This window comes from Eleutherodactylus coqui, chromosome 4 (genome assembly GCF_035609145.1).
Source record: "Eleutherodactylus coqui strain aEleCoq1 chromosome 4, aEleCoq1.hap1, whole genome shotgun sequence".
In the NCBI taxonomy this organism is placed as follows: Eukaryota; Metazoa; Chordata; class Amphibia; order Anura; family Eleutherodactylidae; genus Eleutherodactylus; species Eleutherodactylus coqui.
The window spans coordinates 298,140,933-298,158,247 of record NC_089840.1 but is presented as its reverse complement, the minus strand read 5'-3'; the positions used below and the strand labels follow the sequence as shown (position 1 = coordinate 298,158,247).

General features: G+C 51.4%; 1 protein-coding gene across 3 annotated transcripts in view; it reads left to right on the top strand.

Annotated features, from left to right (window-relative positions):
- CCDC186 (coiled-coil domain containing 186) overlaps positions 1–17,315 on the top strand; it is a 95,830-nt gene that overhangs the window by 31,245 nt on the left and 47,270 nt on the right. For all 3 annotated transcript variants that reach the window (XM_066601479.1, XM_066601480.1, XM_066601478.1), the window contains 7 exons: positions 1,461–1,589; positions 4,125–4,337; positions 6,459–6,578; positions 7,305–7,409; positions 11,705–11,803; positions 12,768–12,854; positions 13,426–13,568. In XM_066601479.1, coding sequence (XP_066457576.1) covers positions 1,461–1,589; positions 4,125–4,337; positions 6,459–6,578; positions 7,305–7,409; positions 11,705–11,803; positions 12,768–12,854; positions 13,426–13,568 — 896 coding nt within the window. The remainder of the gene's footprint in view (positions 1–1,460; positions 1,590–4,124; positions 4,338–6,458; positions 6,579–7,304; positions 7,410–11,704; positions 11,804–12,767; positions 12,855–13,425; positions 13,569–17,315) is intronic.

Below are 17,315 nucleotides of genomic sequence, written 5' to 3'. Positions count from 1 at the left end.
TGTTCCAGTTCCATGGAATGTTGAAGATGCTTGCTGTCAGTGAACGGTGCTCACCTGCCATCAGTGAGACGCCGGGTCACAGACGGGGAAGGAAGTCGTTGGGGTGATTTGTGGTAATGTGCGGAAGGTTCCTGACTGCACCATATTGGCGCACAGCCTCATACTGTTCACCGCTTACATCGCGATTACGTATTCCGGCAGCCATATGTCCGGTCTGTCGCCGCGGTGTCTGAGTGCGCTCGGGTAAGAACGCAGACGGAGAGCGACACAACGGAGGCTGTCCCCTGAGGAAAGGCTTGTGCTGCGTCCATATATGAAGTAAATCACGTAATGTATGTACACAGTGACTCCAGCAGCAGAATAGTGAGTGCAGCTCTGGGGTATAATATAGGATGTAACTCAGGATCAGTACAGGATAAGTAATGTATGTGCACAGTGACTCCACCAGCAGAATAGTGAGTGCAGCTCTGGGGTATAATACAGGATGTAACTCAGGATCAGTACAGGATAAGTAATGTATGTACACAGTGACTCCACCAGCAGAATAGTGAGTGCAGCTCTGGAGTATAATACAGGATGTAACTCAGGAGCAGTACAGGATAAGTAATGTATGTACACAGTGACTCCACCACCAGCAGAATAGTGAGTGCAGCTCTGCAGTATAATACAGGATGTAACTCAGGGTCAGTACAGGATAAGTAATGTATGTACACAGTGACTCCACCAGCAGAATAGTGAGTGCAGCTCTGGGGTATAATACAGGATATAACTCAGGATCAGTGCAGGATAAGTAATGTATGTACACAGTGACTCCACCAGCAGAAGAGTGAGTGCAGCTCTGGAGTATAATACAGGATATAACTCAGGATCAGTGCAGGATAAGTAATGTATGTACACAGTGACTCCACCAGCAGAATAGTGAGTGCAGCTCTGGGGTATAATACAGGAAGTAATTCAGGAGCAGCACAGGACAAGTAATGTATGTACACAGTGACTCCACCAGCAGAATAGTGAGTGCAGCTCTGGAGTATAATACAGGATGTAACTCAGGATCAGTACAGGATAAGTAATGTATGTACACAGTGACTCCACCAGCAGAATAGTGAGTGCAGCTCTGGAGTATAATACAGGATGTAGCTCAGGAGCAGTACACGATAAGTAATGTATGTACACAGTGACTCCACCAGCAGAATAGTGAGTGCAGCTCTGGAGTATAATACAGGATGTAGCTCAGGATCAGTACACGATAAGTAATGTATGTACACAGTGACTCCACCAGCAGAATAGTGAGTGCAGCTCTGGGGTATAATACAGGATGTAACTCAGGATCAGTACACGATAAGTAATGTATGTACACAGTGACTCCACCAGCAGAACAATGAGTGCAGCTCTGGAGGATAATACAGGATGTATTGATGGTTGTTCATTCTGGATGGTAACATTTCCCATCTTTCTTCCAGCTTGAAGGGAGGATGGAAGAACTCAGCCGAGAACTGAAAACCGTGAGGGACAGACTGGGTGCACAAGATGTGTCTTCCAAGAACACCATCCAGCAGCTGCAGAAGGAGATGGCGTTGCGGACGGAGCAGGTAGCGGTCGCAGCTTCAGGTCTTTGGGCTGTTGGGTATTTGCTGTGCTCAGATTCTCAGCGATCAGATCCAACGCAGGTCGCGATACTCTGCACGGGGACGTCATTCAGATCAGCTCTGTACTTGAGACATAAATGAAATCTCTGCAGTAAGTAGTTTAGCGCCGGCTCCAATGCTGATGTAACTTGTAAGGGGTGCGGGGCTGTTAATGTGTACAAGCCCCCCATCTGCTGGAGCTCCTTCCCGCAGTCCGTCTACAAAGGCCACTAAAGGGGTTGTCTCGCATGAAACGCCCAATTATATGTGAACCGACATGCAGCCAGTCAGACCTTTCCCCTGCTGGGGACTTGTGGTATAAGGCCACCTGCAGACAGCTGGGTCGGATCTGGCAGCGATAATTCTCGCTGCGGGACCGGACCCGAACGCCTGCAGAGAGCAGAGCGTACTCACCCGCGGCCCCGGCTCTTTCATGTGCCGGCTGCCAGGCAGCTGGCACAAGCACAGACTGGAGCCCGCAGCGGGTGAGTGACGTTTCTGTGCGCGGTTTGTTTGCCGCGGAATTTCCGCCCGTCTGCAGGCAGCCTTAAATGGTGCTGTTCAGATGACTGAAGAGTGGGAGCTGCTGCCCATAGAGGGGGCCGCACACCATAAAGCCCCCTTCTCTCTCCTCTTTATACCTTGATTGCATGTGGTCAGCGGTCGTCTTCGCAGCCAACGATTAATGCTTTCTGATCGCGAAGGATCTAAATGTTCTCAAGACCGCAGAATTGCGCTTTCTTGAGGCCCTTTTACATGCAACATTATCACACAAAATTCCTCCAAAACGCGGGCGACTTGTTTAAACGAAGGGTTTTAGTTAAACTTAAAATCAATTGTTCAGACGCTGAAAGACCGAGCAGAACATTCCATCTGAGTGGTTACCCACATCTTGCAAAAGACGGCGGGATGTTCTCACTGCGGCATATTTACACTACAGGACCCGTGGAGGGTCCTGGCAGCCGCTGCCGCGAGGAGGGCTGTGGCGTGTGCCGGCGGCCGTTTGCAGATCCATGCGTGTGTTTTAACCCATCTTTGCTCCAGGGCATGAATTTACATCCTGCGACATTGGGGTATGTATGAAGGGCGCCCCTTCATACAGCGCGGGTGTCAGCTGTTTATCACAGCTGACACTCGTGATTGTTAACTCTTTAAATGCCCCAAACGATGCTCAGGGATCCTGTACGGCCCCCTCCTCCCCTCCCCGTGATGAGGTCGCAGGGAGACATGCGGGTGTCATGGCAGCCGGGGGCCTTCTGAAAGGCCCATGGGCTGCCTTAGCAGACTCCCTATCAAGCCATCCCCAGATTGCAGTATGATGTAATGCTATAGCTTTACATCATACTGGGATCAAACCATCGCATGCCGTGGTTCCCGATGGGGGCAAAAAAAGGGTAAAAATATGATCAATAAAGTTTTACTAATTATGAAAAAAAAATATTAAAAGTTTAAATCGCCTCCTTTTGCCGTATCTAGAATAGAAAAATCTAACTCCTAAAACAAAAATGCATATCTGGTATCGCCGCGTCCGTAAAAGTCCGGTACATCAAAGTAACGCATTACTTACCGCGCACGGTGACCGTCGTCTGAAAAGAAAATAAAGAACGCCCGAAATGCACTTTTTCAGTCAGAAAAAACGCAATAAAAAGCGATCAAAAAGTCATATGTATTCCGAATTAGCACTAATGTAAAGTACAGGACGTCCCGCACCACATGGGCCCGCGCACAACTACGTCGACGGAAAAATAAAAAGGTTATTGTGCGCAGAAGACGGCGGCAGAAAATAATTTTTTTTAAATTAAATGTCTTTGAGAAAAATTAACATAGTACAGCAAAAAAACCAAAAACCTCTACAGGTCTGGTATGGCAGTAATCGTACCGACCCGCAGAGTGACGTCATCAGGGCGGTTTTGTTGCAGTTTGTGCGCCGTAGAAACAAGACCTACTGAAAAATGGCGGAATGTTGTTTTGTTTTTTTTTGTTTTTTTTTTCATTTTACTCCACTTGGAATTTTGTTTTTAGTTTTTCAGTCCATTATACGGTAGATTACATAGTATTATTGAAAAATACAACTCGTCCTGCAAAAAACAACAAGCCCTCAGACAGCGACGGCAATGGAGAAATAAAGGAGTTATGATTAAAAAAAAAAAAAAAAAAAAGGGTGGAGGAAAAAACAAAAATGGAAAAAAAGAAGGGCCGCGTCATTAAGGGGTTAAGCGCACGCTGGGCTCCGCAAACAGATCATAGAAGTCCTTTTTCATGCAAATGCAATGATAGTGTTTGGGGCCAATAACACTTTATGCAAATCACTAAATCTCTGTCATTTGAAAGTTTATCTTTGCATGTAAAAGGGCCGTTAGGAGCAGAACTGTTATAACAGTCCAGATAACCGACAACCGCCCTCCCCCCAACGTTACAGCTCCCCCTAGTGGTAGGTATTTGTAGCTCCACCAGCAGACCTTAATGTCTTTATATAACATACAATGTGCTTCGTTCTAGGCTAATAAGAAGTGTGAGGAGGCGCGGCAAGACAAAGAGGCGATGGTCATGAAGTACGTGCGAGGCGAGAAAGAGTCTCTGGATCTGCGGAAAGAGAAGGAGGTTCTGGAGCGGAAGCTGCGAGAAGCCAACAAGGAGATCGAGAAGAACGGCGCCAGAATCAAGATACTAACTCAGGAAAAAGGGCGACTGCATCAGCTGCACGAGGCCAAGGTAGATGCGGAGCTGCTGAGGAAGGGCATCCCTGGGTGCAGAACCGCCACTCTGAAGGGGCCGGAGGAAAGTTGGCTTTTATATCCTGTCCACGGGATGGGTGATGGGGCTGATCTGGTCCATCAGCCCGATCGTAAGGGTTAATAAATACGCCTACGATGAGCCGACAAGCAAGCAAGCGCTCATTTGTCCGACTGATTGCGTCTTTTACACAAGTATAATAATGTCTGCCGGCCGGCTGCGTCTCCCCGTGTGATCGGAGAGCTGTGTGGTCAACCGCTGCTGGCTGGAAGGGAACGGGTGATCGTATTCACCACCGTTTGTCCCCGTAACGCCTATCAACCGCCTGAGTAGATGCTGTAACGACTGCTGATTGACTGGCTGATTAGCGCACACAGATGATCTGCCAGTGTAAAAGCTCCCTTAACCCCTTAGTGACCGCCTATACGCCTTTGATGACGATACTAATAGAGTAAAGCCTATTTACGGCGCTGCATTGGCACTCTGGCATGGGTCTCCCGCACTGGTGGGAACGAGGGCCCGGCTGTCTGGCGCCTCTTATAACAGCGGGGTCTGGAGAAATCCAATCTCCACTGTTTAACCCCTTACATGCTGTGATCTATGTCGAAGGCTGAGAGGGAGGGGACTCTTTGTCACCCATTGGACCCCCCCCATGTAGTGATCACGGAGTGCCGATGGCTGACTATGGCACAAGGAAGCTGGAAGATAGCCCCCTGGTCTGCCATCTACAGTGTCCTATGACACTCTGCCCCCGGCTGAACTTCAAGGGCCATATAATACACTGCAATACTGAGATAAAGTAATGTATTATAAGAAGGATGAGGGGTAGAAGGTCAAAGGTCGCAGTGGGACAAAAATAAAAGGAAAAACATACACTTAAAACTCCACTTTTTCTCCTTCGCTATGCAAAAAAAAATCATTAATCGGGTATCGCTGTGTATTTGGCGACCCCCGGAAAAATGTGGTGCGTGCCGTGCGAGAGAGAGAATGTATCCTTCAAAAATAAGCCTAACGGGGCCGTTGACGGAACAAACGTAGAGGTCTTAGAATGCGATGATGAAGCAAATGTTTTTATAAACACCGTGAAAAAGTATCAAGATATTAAACTCTGCAGATTTGGGATTGGCGTAGCGGTACCGACCCGCAGGATCCATCTTGTATCACACGGTAAACGCTGCGTAGAAAAAGGCGCCAGAATTCCGGATGTTAATTTTGCCTCTAGAAAAGACTAAATAGGATGTGATGAGAATGTGATGTTCCCAGAGGTGGGGCTAATGGAGCCCGTGCCACAAAAAGCACGCCTGATAGAGATCCGTCAGTGGAAAAATGAAAACCTCGTGTCTCTTGGGACGCGGCGACTCAAAAACAAATCTTTATAGAAAAGTGTTTCGGTCTACAGAAATGGCAAAACCTAAAAAACTGTAAACTTGGGATCTGCGGAGAACAATGTCCTCACGGGTGTATCCTGCGGGGAACAATGCGGGGATTACTCCCCCCTCCCAAAAATGTAATAAAAGCTAGTCCATACATTACATGTACCCAAAAATAATGGCATTAAGGATCCTAACTCGTCCCTCGCGGCCGCGACAGCGGAAAGATCTGATATGAGGGATTCAATAATGAAAAAAACGGAAGAATTGGTTGGTCATTGGTGCATAAAATGGGTGGTCACTAAGGGGTTAAGGTCCTTATTCACAGGCCCATTATGGGGCCTCAATGTTACTCCGACAGTTGGCCGTGTAAAAGGACCCACAACTGGCAGTATGTCTCCCTATGCCGACCTACCTGCAGCCGACCTACCTGCAGGGCGAACCGTTGTAGTTGCATCAGTTCATGTCCCTTGACAGGTGCCTTCACATCCATGACGGTCGCCCCCTTTATGTGAGGCCGAGTACTCTGCCCACGTACGCCGACCCTCAGCCTGAGACCTCGTCTCCCTTTATGTGAGGCCCGAGTACTCTGCCCACGTACCCACACCCTCAGCCTGAGACCTCGTCTCCCTTTATGTGAGGCCCGAGTACTCTGCCCACGTACCCACACCCTCAGCCTGAGACCTCGTCTCCCTTTATGTCACCTCTGGTGTTTTGTGTTGTAATGCAGGAGAACGAGACGAGCCGGCAGAGCCGCGACATCGAGAAGCTGAAGGAAGAAGTCAATTCGTACGCCATCAAAGTCAAGTGGGCCAATAACAAGTTAAAAACCGAGCTGGACTCGCACAAGGTAAGCCACGCCGAGCGGCTCTATACCCGAAGACCTCCACAGGGGCGCTGTAATCCGCACCATTCACACCAATGACCACATGTTGCCTGCGCTGCTATATGTGGCCATTGATGTGCCCCATGACAACACTGCCCCTGACCATCCTCAGGAGAGGCATGGAGTAGGACATCCACTGACGGTGCTAGTGATGGAGCTTCTAGACCACAGAGGCCCCACATCAGATCATGGTGCGTCCTGGAGACGCCATTACTGCCTTTACTATAAAGAATGTCTGTCTACTACTTCTGGTGCCTCTAGTGTTCTGTGATCCCCCAGACGTCGTCCTCCGTGGGCTGCAGGCTGGCCGTCGTGGCCTCCGTGGGCTGCGGGCGGGCCGTCGTGGCCTCCGTGGGCTGCGGGCGGGCCGTCGTGGCCTCCGTGGGCTGCGGGCTGGCCGTCGTGGCCTCCGTGGGCTGCGGGCTGGCCGTCGTGGCCTCCGTGGGCTGCGGGCGGGCCGTCGTGGCCTCCGTGGGCTGCGGGCGGGCCGTCGTGGCCTCCGTGGGCTGCGGGCGGGCCGTCGTGGCCTCCGTGGGCTGCGGGCGGGCCGTCGTGGCCTCCGTGGGCTGCGGGCGGGCCGTCGTGGCCTCCGTGGGCTGCGGGCGGGCCGTCGTGGCCTCCGTGGGCTGCGGGCGGGCCGTCCTTCATATGATACAGTTTAATGAGGTTCATTTTGGTTTTAATCAACAGGAAACCAAAGACAAACTGCGGGATACGACGGCGAAATTGAACCAAGCCAAGGAAGAAGCCGAGCAGATCCGCAGGAACTGCCAGGAGATGATTAGAACCTACCAGGCAAGGAGCTTCCCGCAGGTCCTGTGATCTCTGCAGCTTGCTGCACCACAACACCCAGCATCACATTGAGCCCTGCGGTGCTCAGGCCAGACACTGGCGTTAAGTCTCCACCGCTCCTGCAGGGCCCCTGGTGGGGACAAGCGGTGCGGGGCCCAACCACTTGGGATGAATCCGATCTGCAGCTTCTGGTCAGTGCAGATATAGTGATACTAAGGGACCCCCTGGACTACTATGTGGCCCCCAGGGATTACACTGCTATGCCGATCCACACAGACGGATTACTTCATTTAGAATGATAATAAGGTTCAGTCTGGAGAGCGAAGTGTGATTGTGGGAGAAGCCGGGTCACCCTGTAGATACGAGACCTTATGGTGCCTTACCCAACATGCATGATGTTACTGCCGCCTCCAACCCACTCAGGGCCTTCCTCAGGCTGAAGCCGCTGTAACATCATGTCTGTAGCCATTACAAGGTCTCCTATCTGCAGGGTGACTTGGTTTCTCTCACTGAGAACAATCAGATTAGTTCATTAGTAACATCCCTTTTACACGGCCGTCAGACGTTTAACCCACTGCATGAGCGCTGAGGACGTCGGCGCTCGTGCAGAGCATTTACACGGAAGGGCTTCACCTCCTAGGGCAGCGCTGAGCGGGGAGCGTTTACACGGAAGGACTTCACCTCCTACGTGCAGCGCTGAGCGGGGAGCGTTTACACGTAAGGGCTTCACCTCCTACGTGCAGCACTGAGCGGGGAGCGTTTACACGGAAGGGCTTCACCTCCTACGTGCAGCGCTGAGCGGGGAGCGTCTACACACAAGGGCTTCACCTACGTGCAGCACTGAACGGGGAGCGTTTAGACGTAAGGGCTTCACCTCCTACGTGCAGCACTGAGCGGGGAGCATTTACACGTAAGGGCTTCACCTCCTACGTGCAGCACTGAGCGGGGAGCATTTACACGTAAGGGCTTCACCTCCTACATGCAGCACTGAGCGGGGAGCGTTTACACGGAAGGGCTTTACCTCCTACGTGCAGCGGGAAGCGTTTACACGGAAAGGCTTCACCTCCTACGTGCAGCGGGGAGCGTTTACACGGAAGGGCTTCACCTCCTACGTGCAGCGGGGAGCGTTTACACGGAAAGGCTTCACCTCCTACGTGCAGCGGGGAGCGTTTACACGGAAGGGCTTCACCTCCTACGTGCAGCGGGGAGCATTTACACGGAAGGGCTTCACCTCCTACGTGCAGCGGGGAGCATTTACACGGAAGGGCTTCACCTCCTACGAGCAGCGGGGAGCGTTTACACGGAAGGGCTTCACCTCCTACTTGCAGCGCTGAGCAGGGAGTGTTTACACGGAAGAGCTTCACCTCCTACGTGCAGCGCTGAGCAGGGAGTGTTTACACGGAAGAGCTTCACCTCCTACGTGCAGCGCTGAGCAGGGAGTGTTTACACGGAAGAGCTTCACCTCCTACGTGCAGCGCTGAGCAGGGAGTGTTTACACGGAAGAGCTTCACCTCCTACGTGCAGCGCTGAGATGGGGAGCGTTTACAAGGAAGGGCTTCACCTCCTACGTGCAGCGCTGAGCGGGGAGCGTTTACACGGAAGGGCTTCACCTCCTACGTGCAGCGCTGAGCGGGGAGCGTTTACACGGAAGGGCTTCACCTCCTACGTGCAGCGCTGAGCGGGGAGCGTTTACACGGAAGGGCTTCACCTACGTGCAGCGCTGAGAGGGGAGCGTTTACACGGAAGGGCTTCACCTCCTACGTGCAGCGCTGAGAGGGGAGCGTTTACACGGAAGGGCTTCACCTCCTACGTGCAGCGCTGAGAGGGGAGCGTTTACACGGAAGGGCTTTACCTACTGCGTGCAGCGGGGAGCGTTTTAATGCTGATGAAAAGTCAGCGATGGCGACAAGTGAGCGGATGGTGAGCAATTTTTTTTTTGCATTTACCCAGAAAGATTATTACCAAAATGTGTTCACTTGGCCCCGATTTGAGTCCTAGCCGTTCTGTGTAGATGGGCTGTAAGCCCCGGTTTGAGCCCTAGCCGTTCTGTGTAGATGGGCCGTAAGCCCCGGTTTGAGTCCTAGCTGTTCTGCGTAGATGGGCCGTAAGCCCTGGGTTGAGCCCTAGCCGTTCTGTGTAGATGGGCTGTAAGCCCCGGTTTGAGCCCTAGCCGTTCTGCGTAGATGGGCCGTAAGCCCCGGTTTGAGTCCTAGCTGTTCTGCGTAGATGGGCCGTAAGCCCCGGTTTGAGCCCTAGCCGTTCTATGTAGATGGGCCGTAAGCCCTGGGTTGAGGGCTAGCCGTTCTGTGTAGATGGGCTGTAAGCCCCGGTTTGAGCCCTAGCCGTTCTGTGTAGATGGGCCGTAAGCCACGGTTTGAGCCCTAGCCATTCTGTGTAGATGGGCCGTAAGCCCCAGTTTGAGCCCTAGCCGTTCTGTGTAGATGGACCGTAAGCCCCGGTTTGAGCTCTAGCCGTTCTGCGTAGATGGGCCGTAAGCCCCGGTTTGAGCCCTAGCCGTTCTGCGTAGATGGGCCGTAAGCCCTGGTTTGAGCCCTAGCCGTTCTGCGTAGATGGGCCGTAAGCCCTGGTTTGAGCCCTAGCCGTTCTGTGTAGATGGGCCGTAAGCCCCGGTTTGAGCCCTAGCCGTTCTGTGTAGATGGGCCGTAAGCCCCGGTTTGAGCCCTAGCCGTTCTGTGTAGATGGGCCGTAAGCCCCGGTCTGAGTCCTAGCCGTTCTGTGTAGATGGACCGTAAGCCCCGGTCTGAGCCCTAGCCGTTCTGTGTAGATGGGCCGTAAGCCCCGGTTAGAGCCCTAGCCGTTCTGTGTAGATGGGCCGTAAGCCCCGGTTTGAGCCCTAGCCGTTCTGTGTAGATGGGCTGTAAGCCCCGGTTTCAGCCCTAGCCGTTCTGTGTAGATGGACCGTAAGCCCTGGTTTGAGCCTTAGCCGTTCTGCGTAGATGGGCCGTAAGCCCCGGTTTGAGCCCTAGCCGTTCTGTGTAGATGGGCCGTAAGCCCCGGTTTGAGCCCTAGCCGTTCTGTGTAGATGGGCCGTAAGCCCCGGTTTCAGCCCTAGCCGTTCTGTGTAGATGGACCGTAAGCCCCGGTTTGAGCCCTAGCCGTTCTGTGTAGATGGACCGTAAGCCCCGGTTTGAGCCCTAGCCGTTCTGCGTAGATGGGCCGTAAGCCCCCGTTTGAGCCCTAGCCGTTCTGCGTAGATGGGCCGTAAGCCCCCGTTTGAGCCCTAGCCGTTCTGCGTAGATGGGCCGTAAGCCCCCGTTTGAGCCCTAGCCGTTCTGTGTAGATGGGCCGTAAGCCCCGGTTTGAGCTCTAGAAGTTCTGTGTAGATGGGCCGCAAGCCCCGGTTTGAGTCCTAGCCGTTCTGTGTAGATGGGCCGTAAGCCCCGGTTTGAGTCCTAGCCGTTCTGTGTAGATGAGCCGTAAGCCCCGGTTTGAGCCCTAGCCGTTCTGCGTAGATGGGCCGTAAGCCCCCGTTTGAGCCCTAGCCGTTCTGCGTAGATGGGCCGTAAGCCCCGGTTTGAGCCCTAACCGTTCTGTGTAGATGGGCCGTAAGCCCCGGTTTGAGCCCTAGCCGTTCTGTGTAGATGGGCCGTAAGCCCCGGTTTGAGCCCTAGCCGTTCTGTGTAGATGGGCCGTAAGCCCCGGTTTGAGCCCTAGCCGTTCTGTGTAGATGGGCCGTAAGCCCCGGTTTGAGCCCTAGCCGTTCTGTGTAGATGGGCCGTAAGCCCCGGTTTGAGCCCTAGCCGTTCTGTGTAGATGGGCCGTAAGCCCCAGTTTGAGCCCTAGCCGTTCAGTGTAGATGGGCCGTAAGCCCCAGTTTGAGCCCTAGCCGTTCAGTGTAGATGGGCCGTAAGCCCCAGTTTGAGCCCTAGCCGTTCAGTGTAGATGGGCCGTAAGCCCTGGGGACTAGTCTGCTCTCTAGGGGTGTAATCCTAGCCCACCAGACATCAAGGATAGAATTTAACAACATGGATGAAGACAACATTTCACAGGACACCAAGGATATAGTTATTAACCTCTTAGTGACCGGCCGTGCCTTAACCCCTTCACGAAAAAATATAAAAAGTTATCGCTCTCGGAAGATGGGGGCGAAAAACAAAAATATGAAAAGTCTCTGGTTCTGAAGGGGTTAAAATGTGATGTGGCTCTGATGTAGTAAGAATTAGGATGTGCTCAGTGTTAGTGTAGCACATACAGCAGGAGCGGGGGGCCTCAGGGCGGGGGGCCGCGGGGCGGGGGGCACCTCACAAGATGTCACTGAAGACCGCCTTTGTCTCTAGGAGTCCGAAGAGATTAAATCCAATGAACTGGATGCGAAGCTGCGAGTCACCAAGGTGGAGCTGGAGAAGCAGATGCAGGAGAAGTCCGACCACTTGGAGGTAAGCCGGATGTTGGTGATGGTGAGCAGAGAACGAGAAGGCGGTTAACCCCTTAACGGCACAGGACATACATTTACATCCCGGGAGTTCAGGCTTTGTTTGGAGTGGGATTGGGAGTCGCCCCTGCTCCATCCAATGCGGATGCCGGCTGCCCGCAGCGCCCACTGAATGCCCCGAACGTCCCCACCGCGATGAGATCCTGGGATGCCATTTACGTGGCCTGTGGGGCGGTGCGGTAGACTACCGGTCAGAGCGGATCAGGACTCCGATGAACCGTCACACGCTCTATAAAAGTATACAAAGGAACCTTTCCCTATATTTATAATAAGACGTCTGGGTCACCCCAAGGGCGTCTCCAAGGAAAGAGGTCAATAAAAAGTGATCAAGGAATCGTATGGACCCGAAATGGTGCCGATAGAAACAACGGGACGTCCTGAAGAAAGCGAGTCCTCACAACTAGGGAGATGGAAGAACAGCAGCTGTCCCGAAAAACAGCCATGGCGAGGGAAGCATGGGGAGGGGAAACCCAAGGGTCGCCTCATTAAAGGGTTAATCTTACACTCTGCTTTCCATCTGCTGTGAAACTACAAGTCCCAGCATGCCCTGAACACTAGTATGCAACATAGTAACACAGTGTGTTATGCTGAAAAAGCCCCCGGTCCATCCCGCTCAGCCAGGTACCCCCAATGTTGATCCAGAGGAAGGCGAAAAACCCCAATGAGGTAGAATTTCCTTCCCGACTCCAATCGGCACAATCCCCGGATCACCGACCCTTCTGGGCAATCAGTGATAGAACATGGACTATTGTAACATTCCAGGCCCTCTTATATCGCCATCACCGCGTCCTCAGGAGAGAGGTCCACAGTCTCACTGCTCTTACAGTAAAGACCCCCTTCTGTGTTGTACAAACCTGCCGTTTGCATTGAAGGCGTCTTACTTTAGTTCTTCTCTTGTTTTCTATAAGGTTCATCAAGCGAAGATGAAGGAGCTGGACGACCTGAAACGGACCTTTCTGGAGGGCATGGATGAGCTCCGCACGCTGCGCACTAAGGTAGCCACCACCCGCATGCAGGCTATGTGCTGATGGCTGACTCTGGAGTATTGGATGCTGGATTAGTGGAACGTCACCATTGTGGGCTCTGCCCATGCGCTGTAGATTATTGGGGTACTTAGCTGATATGGGGGAACAGTCGGCACCTAGGAGGGCGCCAGTGGGGGTCCGGAGGCTTCATGGTGTAGCCCCCCCCCCCTCTATGGGAAGTTTTATCAGTTGTAGTTCTTAAAGGGGCGTTCCATATCAATAGATACTGGGTAACTCCCAGTCTTTGCAGTGGACCGGCCTGTTGTGGGGCTCCCGGCGGCCGGACCTTACTGATCTCTGATGGAGTATAAGAGTATATACGGTATATACTGAACCTTCTCAGAGCTGCCTCAATAGGATGTCCTTGTTGTCCCGATCAACCAATCACAGCGCTGCCTTCATTTTATTTCAGCGGTTTCAGAAATGAGAGCTGCGCTGTGATTGGTTGTTGGGGGCGGCAGAGACCGTTCTACAGTTGGGCGGTTCTGATAAATGAGTCCCCGCGTCTTCAGATCTCTCATCCTCGTCTCCTCTGTCTCAGGTGAAATGTCTGGAGGCGGAGCGGCTGCGGACGGAGGAGGAGCTGTCCAAGTACAAAGAGCTGATCAACCGGCAGAAGGCGGAAATCCAGAACCTGCTGGAGAGGACCAAGGTGGTGGAGGAGCAGGAGCAGCGGCACCACAGGTAGCAGCAGACCCACAGCCTCCCGTCACACGTACTGAAGCTCCGCAGCCTTAGTGCTCACGCACACTTGGGTTTTTCACGCAGGTTTTTTTTTTTTTTTTCACGTGATTTTTTTTTTGTCCGATGCGCTTTTAACATTAGAAAGACCTGTTAACTTTTGCGTTAAGAAAGCGCATGTGAGAAACCTTCGTGTGCGGGGGCCCCGAAGGGCCGTTTACACGGGGCGATCAGCGGGCAAAAGTCATTCAAAGAACGGATGTGCACAATTATCATTGCGTCTAACTGCACATCGTACACTGCTCACCCACAGCCCGCAGGCCCCTCTATGACCAGCACCAAAATCACTGCGTGTATACAGAGAATGTGACACCCTGAACGAGACGCCGGCGGGGATCTGCCTGTCTAAACGCTCTGCACGAGTGCCAACAACCAGCGGGGACGTCAGCCGAGCCTGCAGACCCTGACTGACCGTACAAATGCACCATTAGTTAGAGTATACACAGTGACTCCACCAGCAGAACAGTGAGTGCAGCTCTGGAGTATAATACAGGATGTAACTCAGGAGCAGTACAGGATAAGTAATGTATATACACAGTGACTCCACCAGCAGAATAGTGAGTGCAGCTCTGGGGTATAATACAGGATGTAACTCAGGAGCAGTACAGGATAAGTAATGTATGTACACAGTGACTCCACCAGCAGAATAGTGAGTGCAGCTCTGGAGTATAATACAGGATGTAACTCAGGATCAGTACAGGATAAGTAATGTATGTACACAGTGACTCCACCAGCAGAATAGTGAGTGCAGCTCTGGAGTATAATACAGGATGTAACTCAGGATCAGTACAGGATAAGTAATGTATGTACACAGTGACTCCAGCAGCAGAATAGTGAGTGCAGCTCTGGAGGATAATACAGGATGTAACTCAGGAGCAGTACAGGATAAGTAATGTATGTACACAGTGACTCCACCAGCAGAATAGTGAGTGCAGCTCTGGGGTATAATACAGGATGTAACTCAGGAGCAGTACAGGATAAGTAATGTATGTACACAGTGACTCCACCAGCAGAATAGTCAGTGCAGCTCTGGAGTATAATACAGGATGTAACTCAGGATCAGTACAGGATAAGTAATGTATGTACACAGTGACTCCACCAGCAGAATAGTCAGTGCAGCTCTGGAGTATAATACAGGATGTAACTCAGGAGCAGTACAGGATAAGTAATGTATGTACACAGTGACTCCACCAGCAGAATAGTGAGTGCAGCTCTGTAGTATAATACAGGATGTAATTCAGGATCAGTACAGGATAAGTAATGTGTGTACACAGTGACTCCACCAGCAGAATAGTCAGTGCAGCTCTGGAGTATAATACAGGATGTAACTCAGGAGCAGTACAGGATAAGTAATGTATGTACACAGTGACTCCACCAGCAGAATAGTGAGTGCAGCTCTGGAGTATAATACAGGATGTAACTCAGGAGCAGTACAGGATAAGTAATGTATGTACACAGTGACTCCACCGGCAGAATAGTGAGTGAAGCTCTGGAGTATAATACAGGATGTAACTCAGGATCAGTACAGGATAAGTAATGTATGTACACAGTGACTCCACCAGCAGAATAGTGAGTGCAGCTCTGGAGGATAATATAGGATGTAACTCAGGGTCAGTACAGGATAAGTAATGTATGTACACAGTGACTCCACCAGCAGAATAGTGAGTGCAGCTCTGGGGTATAATACAGGATGTAACTCAGGAGCAGTACAGGATAAGTAATGTATGTACACAGTGACTCCACCAGCAGAATAGTGAGTGCAGCTCTGGAGTATAATACAGGATGTAACTCAGGAGCAGTACAGGATAAGTAATGTATGTACACAGTGACTCCACCGGCAGAATAGTGAGTGAAGCTCTGGAGTATAATACAGGATGTAACTCAGGATCAGTACAGGATAAGTAATGTATGTACACAGTGACTCCACCAGCAGAATAGTGAGTGCAGCTCTGGAGGATAATATAGGATGTAACTCAGGGTCAGTACAGGATAAGTAATGTATGTACACAGTGACTCCACCAGCAGAATAGTGAGTGCAGCTCTGGGGTATAATACAGGATGTAACTCAGGAGCAGTACAGGATAAGTAATGTATGTACACAGTGACTCCACCAGCAGAATAGTGAGTGCAGCTCTGGAGTATAATACAGGATGTAACTCAGGAGCAGTACAGGATAAGTAATGTATGTACACAGTGACTCCACCAGCAGAATAGTGAGTGCAGCTCTGGAGTATAATACTGGATGTAACTCAGGAGCAGTACAGGATAAGTAATGTATGTACACAGTGACTCCACCAGCAGAATAGTGAGTGCAGCTCTGGAGTATAATACAGGATGTAACTCAGGAGCAGTACAGGATAAGTAATGTATGTACACAGTGATTCCACCAGCAGAATAGTGAGTGCAGCTCTGGAGTATAATACTGGATGTAACTCAGGAGCAGTACAGGATAAGTAATGTATGTACACAGTGACTCCACCAGCAGAATAGTGAGTGCAGCTCTGGAGTATAATACAGGATGTAACTCAGGAGCAGTACAGGATAAGTAATGTATGTACACAGTGACCCCACCAGCAGAATAGTGAGTGCAGCTCTGGGGTATAATACAGGATGTAACTCGGGGTCAGTATAGAAAAAATAAAAGAATCACTCCATTGTTTGTGTTCAGCTATACAGATGTGCTGCAGCAGAAGCTGGTTTTACGGTAAACTATTTGCTTATAGTGATTAGTGTCACTTGGCACCCGAATATGTTGCCCTGAGCGTTAGGTGATGATGCAGATTATATAACGTATCAATCGGATGTAGGAAGTACAGGATTATGTTAGACCTGCACAACTTGGTAGGAGGTCAGAGCCAAAATTAAAATTGTCGAACCTCTTGGGGCCGCAGATAAGATTTATAGCGGCTCACTTTGTAAGTAATCTATAGATACTATGTATATAATAAGTATACAGCGCTTACTGCAGCAGTGATGTTGGGCCTCCAGAACAACCTATCATTGGGCAGTAGAGGCGGCCCCGGGAGCGGCAGAGTATATAAGTATGATGACTGTGGGCACCGCTGCCCCCAGGGCCGCCTCTGAATACTGCCCAATGATGAGTTGTTCTGGAGGTCAAAGCTGCGCATACCTACCTGCAGTAAGGTACTTATATATACTGTAAAGGTTCCGTGCATTGCTGCAGTAATTCCAGCATTCAGAGACGGCCCCTGGACTGGCTGTAGTAGTGTAGGAAGTCCCTGTAGTAACCGCAGCATTCAGAGACGGCCCCGGGACTGGGGGTAGTAGTGTAGGAAGTACCTGTAGTAACCCCAGCATTCAGAGACGGCCCCGGGACTGGGAGTAGTAGTGTAGGAAGTACCTGTAGTTAGCCCAGCATTCAGAGACGGCCCCTGGACTGGCTGTAGTAGTGTAGGAAGTCCCTGTAGTAACCGCAGCATTCAGAGACGGCCCCGGGACTGGCTGTAGTAGTGTAGGAAGTACCTGTAGTAACCCCAGCATTCAGAGACGGCCCCTGGACTGGGGGAAGTAGTGTAGGAAGTACCTGTAGTAACCCCAGCATTCAGAGACGGCCCCGGGACTGGTTGTAGTAGTGTAGGAAGTACCTGTAGTAACCCCAGCATTCAGAGACGGCCCCGGGACTGGGAGTAGTAGTGTAGGAAGTACCTGTAGTTAGCCCAGCATTCAGAG